We start from the raw sequence: 8,662 nt of genomic DNA, 5'->3' as shown, positions 1-8,662 counted from the left end.
AGTCTAAAATATCTATAATTAGTTCGCGACAGGTCGAGATGGCAATCAGGGTGTGAAGGGGGGGGGGGGACGTCACCCGCGCTATCCCGTACCGGGTTATCGCTGAGGCTGTGCGGTTATGCGGGTGTTTGTAACGTGTGGTATTTATTGTATATAAATATTAAAAAGAAAACATATAACTTCAAATCACTGATCTCCTTACGACTAGCGACATCTGTGCGTGGCGGGTGGAACTAGTTCGGCATCTTGGTGATGCTTGTAACAGACATCATAAAAGAATTTATTTATTATTACTAATTATTAATTTACGTTTGTTTAAATATTTGCCTTTTCCTTATAAAAGGATCTATAAAATACATTTGTAAAAATTTCACATGAGTTAGGGAGTTATTTTTAAAACTGACAGGTGGTCAGGAATCTGGGGCCAAAAAAAAAAAAAAAAAAAAGAAAAAGAAAAAGAATTTGGTGTGACAGCTTGTCTTTCTTTTTTCGATTCGCCTTGCAGGAAGATGTCGTAGTTACAAATTTTAAAAATGATAACGATAGTTTAGGCTGGGAGTTTTGCTAAAAATGGTATGTGTGAGTTTATTCGTGCGAGATCAATTCGTCCACTTTTCGATGGTGTTGTGAATTTATGATTCCTTGTTACAGTTTTAGGATAAAGTTCTACCACGCGGCGGGTGGGTGTCGGCCATCACGATTTGGTAAGTGAATCATTTCTCTCAAAAATTAATTAGAAAGATGTAAGGCTCCCCTACCCGAAATAAGCGTGTCGCCAATTTGCAATTTCATTTTTCTTTTTAGGTGGCGACATGGGTGAAACGTGCGTGTTGTTATGTTGTTGTGATTAAGAATTTTTTGGAATTTAATTGAAATTTAAACAATTTGATAAGAAAATCATCATCATGGTCCCCTAACAACCTTATAATTTTAAAAACCATGATTGGGTTATAAAATAACGCTGAAATTTGAGAGTTAACACGCGTTTTGCTCGCTTCACGTTTGGATTGAGGAAGCGTGGACCGCCAGTAATCCATAGGAATCTCTTGCATCTTTTACCCTGCTCGTCCGTATGACACACGGCCACAGTCTGCATGAGCCGCGCGTCCGGAGCGAAGCTTGATTTTTCGGAACAGGTGTTTCCCTAAATCTTCAGGATATTAAGGTGAATTCTCTCCAACATATTAATTTTTTTTTTGTGAAGCTAATTCAACTATTTTTGTATTTTGGTTTACGTTTATATTAATTGATGGTTTACACTAGATTGTGACATATACATTCCTAAAATCGTAACTTATCATTAAGACGAGTAACCTAAGATCATAGTGAGGTGCGTTGAATGCGGACAGCACCTTGAGATAGTATAAAGCATCTCTCATGTCTCTGTAACTAGTCGAGTTAACTTTAATTGTAAATCTATAACCAACAACAGAAGAATTAAATAACTATTTCTAAGGTACTCGAGGTTTCAATTTAATAATTATCTTTTTCCACATAAATCCCTGGCTGTACAGAGCTGATTCTGTTAGCGTGTCTAGGTCCTAGCAACGCACCTAGAGTTCCTGAAAGACCTAGGACCTGGATATGTTACAGTGGCGCTCCAACGGGTATTAACTATATTTTGTTTTCCCCTGAGTGCTACAGTGGCATTCAACGGGTATAAATTATACTTTATTTTTCTCCTGAGTGTTATAGTGGCACTCAACAACTTCAAAAATTTTCATATTTAAATTATACACTATATTTTTTCTCCCGAGTGCTACAGTGGCGCTTTTTGGGTTTTAAAACTTTTGTTTCACACAGGCTACAGTGTTCGTCCTGTAATTTAATTTAAATACTATTATTTGTTTATATTTGTTCAAAAATTAACTTAGTTTTTATGAAATCAGTTCAATACACCCAGGGTTGTCATATGACACATAGTAGTTTGAAAATATTGTAGGTAAACCATCAATTTAAGTGAAATTTAAGGATAATATTGTAATTAATGCTCTCTTTTCAGTGTTACAAATATTTCTTATCAGTTTAAGTTACTAACTGTTTGTCTAATTGTTAACTTAATTGTTATATAATTAACTTAAGTTTTATATTGTAATTGTGTATACCATCAATTACTTAACATGGAAAAGTCCAGAGCTATACAATTTCACTCCCTTAGAAAGGATGAATTAGTCTATGAAGTGTCCATACGTGCGGATACTCCTGGAAATACTGTCGATGCCCTCAGAAGACAGATGCGCAAGCTTATTTTAGAATGTCCTTCTGAGGCCATAATAGAAACACCTTTTAAAGCGGATTCCGAATTTCAAATTATAGGTGAAAAATTAGATGAACTAGTAGCTTTGTTAGATAAATGGGATGTGTATAAAGAGAAGGTATCGCTAGCTAGAGCAGAAGCCCTAGCCTACCACCTTTACCATCGATTGAATAGGATTTCAACTGAGGAACCAGCGGTGTTAACAAAAAAGATAGAACTCAAAAGTAGGCTTGATTCATTACTTGAAAAAATTGAAACTCCAACCATTAACGTTTCAGAAACTCCTGCTTCAACTTCATCTTCTGCAGCAATAGTTCATGAATCTTCGCTCTTCGAGTGTTCCAGTGACAAGAATGTAGCCAAATGGAACGTTAAGTTCAACGGCACCACGGATCCTCGCTCATTCATTGAACGGATAGAAGAGTTACAGGGTTGCTACGGGGTTTCGGATGCCAAACTGTTCAGGTCTGCAGCACAGTTATTTAGTGATCAAGCTCTCATTTGGTTCCGAGGATTAAAACATCAGGTATGTACGTGGTCTGATCTTAAAAATCTAATATTGGAGGAATTTGATCCGGTCGATTATGACTATCGTCTACTGGGTGAAATTCGTGCCAGAACACAGGGGGTAGAAGAGCCTACTCATATTTATTTCTCTGTTATGGCTTGTCTGTTTGCTCGCTTAAGGACACAACTGTCAGAAGCAGCTAAACTAGAGATTTTATTACATAACATACGCCCAAATTTCTCTCAACAGTTAGCACTAGTTCAAATTGATTCAATTTCACAGTTAAAAGAGAGTTGCAAAAAGATAGAAGCTGCTAGCCAGCGTGCTACATTATTCTCAGAGCCTGGAAAACCAACAAATATTATAACTCCTGAGTTTTCTTATAAGCCCAAGAGTAAAACAGTGGCTTTTGTGGATAGTAGGGGCAAAAAGCCTAGTATATCAGAACCAAAAATTCAACAAAATAAGGTTCATGATCAGCAACCTCCAAATAAACAATATTTATGTAGGGAAAATGGTAATAAGAACAATAACCATAAAAATCCAAATCCATCGAATAACTGTTGTCATTGTCCATCAAACAATGTTTCTAAACAGTTTGTTAAACGGAAGGTTCATTGCTTTACTTGTAAAACTCCAGGTTTTACAAAGTTAACTTGCCCAAATTGTAATAAAAATAAGAAAACTGATCCAAAAAACTAAATAACTCGAACTGTAACACTTTAAGTAAAAAAATGTCAAAATTCAAAAATTATGATTCGATTTTTACAGTTCGATTTTCCCCACAAAAAGATGATATTAGGCCATATTTGGAATGTAATATAGGAGATATAAAAGTTTATGGTTTGCTAGATTCTGGCGCATGTATATCTATTCTTGGTAACAACTCTCATACATATTTTATCAAATTGGGTTATAACTTTAACAATTTTATTGATAATTCTTGCACTGTTGCAAATGGAATCCAGTTAGAGTCATTAGGACATATGTATATACCTGTGACTTTCAATAGTAAAACTTGTGCTATTAAATTTTATGTTGTGCCTGCAGTAACTTCAGATTTAATACTAGGATGCGATTTCTGGAAGGCGTTTAATGTAGCCCCAGAAATATTTGAAAATATAGACTATATACGTTCACCTGAAAGCTTTTGCAACACAATAACGACGGAAAACGTACATTCCATTCAACCATTCAATAACTTGAACTTTGATCAAAAAGAAATAGCCAAAGCCATAATAGATAAATACAATGATATTTCATTTGACAAAAAGGGTCTAGGTAGGACATCGTTGATAGAGCATGAAATTGACACAGGCAATTCTGCGCCGGTTCGGGTGAAACAATATCCTATGTCCCCGGACAAAAAGTCAGCTTTACAAGCTGAATTAGACAGAATGCTTGCGCTAGATGTCGTCACTACCAGTGAAAGTCCATGGAATAATCCAGCTATTTTGGTCAAGAAAGCAAATGGTGACTGGAGGTTTTGTCTAGATTGCAGGAAGCTAAATGCTATTACTAAGGGTGACTCTTATGCAATTCCTTACATCCCTCAGATCTTGGACAGCTTGAAAGAAGCAAAGTTCTTATCAACCATAGATTTATCCTCTTCGTTTTGGCAGATCCCTCTGTCAAATAGCTCTCAGGAAAAAACTAGCTTCACCGTCCCAGGTCGCGGGTTATTCAAGTTCAAGGTTATGCCTTTTGGTTTATGCAACGCCCCTGCTCGTCAACAACGACTTATGGACATGTTAATTAACCAAAATTTTTGCAGTGACATTGAAAATGGTTATGTATTTTGTTATATCGACGATATAGTTATTTGCTCGTCGGATTTTTCAACTCACTTGCTATTACTGAACCGAGTTTTGGACAAATTGAAATCGGCTAATTTAACAGTGTCTTTTGACAAATGTAAATTCTTCAGAGAGTCGATCAAATACTTAGGATATGTCGTTGACGAATACGGTTTACGGACAGACCCAGAGAAAATAGCAGCAATCTTAAACTTCCCTACTCCGACAAATGCTCGTGATGTAAAGGTATTTTTAGGTACTTGCTCTTGGTACAGGAGATTTATTCGTAACTTTTCAACTATTGCAGCTCCGCTGAACAAGCTTACCAGCAAAGGAAAAAACGCGCCGAAGTTCCAGTGGACCGACGCCGCAGAGGAAGCCTTCACGGTGCTGAAAAATGCGTTAGTCTCTGCTCCTGTCCTAGCCGTTCCAGACTTTGAAAAGCCTTTCATCGTGCATTGCGACGCATCGTCGTACGGTTTAGGAGGTATGCTGTCTCAGAATATCGATGGTCATGAACATCCGATTGCATACGTAAGTAGGTCCTTGAATAAAAGAGAAAGGAATTATAGCGCTACTGAGCGTGAGGCGTTAGCCGTAATATTCTCAGTAGAAAAATTTCAAGCATATCTAGGTTCTCGAACATTCAAAATCGTAACAGATCATTCATCACTGAAGTGGTTCTTGAATTTAGAAAACCCTTCAGGTAGGTTAGCTCGGTGGGGTTGTCGCCTGTCTCAGTTCAATTTTGAAATCGAACATCGAAAAGGCACCGATAATGTGGTCCCTGATGCCTTATCACGTCTTATGAAGGTAGAGGCCATCCATACGGCTCCATCCACGCCTACAATGAGTATGAGAGATGAATGGTACGATAGAATTTTAAATGGTTGTAGATCTCATCCGACAAACTTTCCAAATTTCATGATTAAAGATAATACTCTTTATCGATTTAGTAAAAGTAAATATAATCTCACTAGTGAATTTGATTGGAAAGAGGTAGTTCCTAAGGGAACGAGATCTAAAATCATTCGAGAAAATCATAGCGAGGCTACAGCAGGTCATTTAGGTATTTTCAAAACACATAGACGTTTATGTCTTAGGTATTTTTGGCCAGGAATGTATAGAGATGTGTTAGAATTTGTGAATGCATGTGATGTATGTAAAGCGTATAAACACTCTACACAGGCAACGCCCGGTTTAATGGGTAAACCGAAGGTTTGTTCGCGACCGTTTCAGGTAGTGTCAGTGGATTTGGTTGGTCCGTTGCCACGATCCCGATCCGGTTACACCTTCCTTTTGGTAATTACGTGTTGCTTTTCGAAATATACACTTCTTTTTCCCTTACGTCGTGCAACTTCAGCCTTGGTGGCTAAACATTTTGAAAATGATGTCGTTTTGGTACATGGGACGCCAGAAACCATAATCCTTGACAATGGCAGCCAAATGACAGGTTCAGAATTCAAAAATGTCATTGCGCGCTACAATATACCAAAACTTCATTATACTCCGAAATATACACCCCAAGTAAATTTGGTAGAACGTTATAATAAAACCATTATGACGGCTGTCGCGTCTTATGTGGAGGACAACCATCGTTCATGGGATCAAAACCTGAATAAGATTCAATTCGCTATAAATAGTGCAATAAACGAATCCACAGGGTTTTCACCATTTTTCTTGGTCCACGGTCGCGAACCTGTCATAAATGGAAACTTCTATCGGGATACAGATAAAGAATATAGAGTGGGTATGCCACGCGAGGAGTATGCAGGGGAATTTAAAAGTTTGGAAGAGATTTTTGATAAGGTACGTGAAAAATTACATCAAGCACATGCTAAAAATGCATCTCATTATAACCTTAGGCGAAGGAACGCCAAGTTTTCAGTTGGAGATCTTGTATGGAAGTCTACTTATACTCAGAGTGACGCTGAAAAATTCAAAATGTCAAAATTAGCTCCGAAGTATGAGAAATGTAGGGTTACAAGAGTTTTATCTCCACTGGTGTATGAATTAGAAAGACTAGATGGTACAAAAATAGGTTCCTGGCATATAAAGGATTTAAAGGTATAAATTGTAACTCAGACATGTTCAATCCCAACCCGTGTGTGAACATTATAAGTGCTCACATACTAAAGTGTAAGGAAGTGGTAAACTTAATTTGGAATAAGTTACTACCAAGTATAAATGCGTGATGAATGAAGTAGCATAATGCAAGGAAAGAGTGAGAGTGATAAATAGAATGCGTGATGTATGTTATAGTATAATGAAAGAGTGATAGGGGTGAGATGGAGGCGGATCGATGACTCATGATTGATCTGAGACAATCAACAAACCTTTCAACCATGGTGTATATATTTCTTCTGAAATACGAATCATATACTCGAAGGTTAGTGATTTTCGTATTTCTCTTTTGCTGTGCATTTTGTTGCACAGAGATTATAGTATTCCTATGTCTTGTTAGCTCATATTGACGCTAGAGGACCTTGTTCCAGACAATTAGGAAATCAATTTGTCCTTTGCTGTGCTTTGCACAGAGACTATTTTATCCCAGTGTTTTGTTTAGGTCGTATTGATGCTAAGAAGGTATCCACACACTGAGGATAGTCGGTTCTTGTATATACCGAAAAAGTATCCGGAGACTCTGTCTCCTGTATCATAACAGTTATACTGTTTTAGTATAAGATCAAGCTGCAAAGACCGTAGGCCTAGATGCATTGCTGTATTATTACGTACGCCGTTTACAGTGAATGATGCCAAGGTCCAAGCAACTTCTGGTCGTCCTATAAATAGCAGAATTTGTAGTCGTATAGTTAAATTCCATAGTTATAAAACTAGTATAGTAACATTAGCCTAAAACATTTCAAAACTCCCAGAAATAGAATAGGTAAGATAAATAGAAATAGTTATTGTAGTCTTCTGTTTGTTTAGGAATCAGTGGTTATATATTTTGTTTTTTTGAATTTCTTTTAATTTCAGTGCTTCATCGTGATCGCTGAGGGCAGCGAGCGGTTCCCCTTCGTTGAACCTTTTTTCCGGGAGAGGGGGTATTGTAACGTGTGGTATTTATTGTATATAAATATTAAAAAGAAAACATATAACTTCAAATCACTGATCTCCTTACGACTAGCGACATCTGTGCGTGGCGGGTGGAACTAGTTCGGCATCTTGGTGATGCTTGTAACAGACATCATAAAAGAATTTATTTATTATTACTAATTATTAATTTACGTTTGTTTAAATATTTGCCTTTTCCTTATAAAAGGATCTATAAAATACATTTGTAAAAATTTCACATGAGTTAGGGAGTTATTTTTAAAACTGACAGGTGGTCAGGAATCTGGGGCCAAAAAAAAAAAAAAAAAAAAAAAAGAAAAAGAAAAAGAATTTGGTGTGACAGCTTGTCTTTCTTTTTTCGATTCGCCTTGCAGGAAGATGTCGTAGTTACAAATTTTAAAAATGATAACGATAGTTTAGGCTGGGAGTTTTGCTAAAAATGGTATGTGTGAGTTTATTCGTGCGAGATCAATTCGTCCACTTTTCGATGGTGTTGTGAATTTATGATTCCTTGTTACAGTTTTAGGATAAAGTTCTACCACGCGGCGGGTGGGTGTCGGCCATCACGATTTGGTAAGTGAATCATTTCTCTCAAAAATTAATTAGAAAGATGTAAGGCTCCCCTACCCGAAATAAGCGTGTCGCCAATTTGCAATTTCATTTTTCTTTTTAGGTGGCGACATGGGTGAAACGTGCGTGTTGTTATGTTGTTGTGATTAAGAATTTTTTGGAATTTAATTGAAATTTAAACAATTTGATAAGAAAATCATCATCATGGTCCCCTAACAACCTTATAATTTTAAAAACCATGATTGGGTTATAAAATAACGCTGAAATTTGAGAGTTAACACGCGTTTTGCTCGCTTCACGTTTGGATTGAGGAAGCGTGGACCGCCAGTAATCCATAGGAATCTCTTGCATCTTTTACCCTGCTCGTCCGTATGACACACGGCCACAGTCTGCATGAGCCGCGCGTCCGGAGCGAAGCTTGATTTTTCGGAACAGGTGTTTCCCTAAATCTTCAGGATATTAAGGTGAATTCTC

The 8,662-nt window shown here is 37.1% G+C and overlaps 1 protein-coding gene and 1 long non-coding RNA gene across 4 annotated transcripts; both read left to right on the top strand.

Moving 5' to 3' along the window:
• Positions 1 to 408: 408 nt before the first annotated feature.
• LOC123873192 lies at positions 409 to 5,112 on the top strand. 3 transcript variants are annotated; one of them, XR_006797628.1, is made up of 4 exons: positions 413 to 573; positions 652 to 704; positions 805 to 1,165; positions 2,536 to 2,733. XR_006797628.1 is itself a non-coding variant. In XM_045917915.1 (3 exons), the coding sequence occupies exons 1-3, from the start codon at positions 635 to 637 to the stop codon at positions 4,875 to 4,877; spliced, it is 327 nt and encodes a 108-aa protein (XP_045773871.1). In that variant the 5' UTR covers positions 409 to 634; the 3' UTR covers positions 4,878 to 5,112. The 3 variants fall into 3 exon arrangements, 1 of the variants encoding a protein (XP_045773871.1); XM_045917915.1 differs by lacking the exon at positions 805 to 1,165 and adding an exon at positions 4,869 to 5,112 and having other exon boundaries at positions 409 to 704; positions 2,536 to 2,783; XR_006797629.1 differs by lacking the exon at positions 805 to 1,165 and having other exon boundaries at positions 414 to 573.
• A 2,808-nt stretch (positions 5,113 to 7,920) lies between these two features.
• Positions 7,921 to 8,342, top strand: LOC123873194. Its single transcript, XR_006797630.1, has 3 exons — positions 7,921 to 8,060; positions 8,139 to 8,191; positions 8,292 to 8,342. It is a non-coding gene; the product is annotated as an uncharacterized LOC123873194 (long non-coding RNA).
• The last annotated feature ends 320 nt before the right edge of the window (positions 8,343 to 8,662 follow it).

The sequence above is a fragment of the Maniola jurtina genome, chromosome 16 (assembly GCF_905333055.1).
Source record: "Maniola jurtina chromosome 16, ilManJurt1.1, whole genome shotgun sequence".
Lineage (NCBI taxonomy): Eukaryota > Metazoa > Arthropoda > Insecta > Lepidoptera > Nymphalidae > Maniola > Maniola jurtina.
The sequence above is the reverse complement of the archived record's forward strand: the minus strand, read 5'-3'. Positions and strand labels throughout refer to the sequence as shown.

Excerpts from the sequence above, each read along its gene's own strand:
- LOC123873192 (XM_045917915.1), top strand. The coding sequence starts at position 635 with ATGATTCCTTGTTACAGTTTTAGGATAAAGTTCTACCACGCGGCGGGT. Across the intron at positions 705-2,535 it reads GTGTCGGCCATCACGATTTG|AAACTCCTGCTTCAACTTCA; the intron begins GTAAGTGAATCA and ends TTAACGTTTCAG.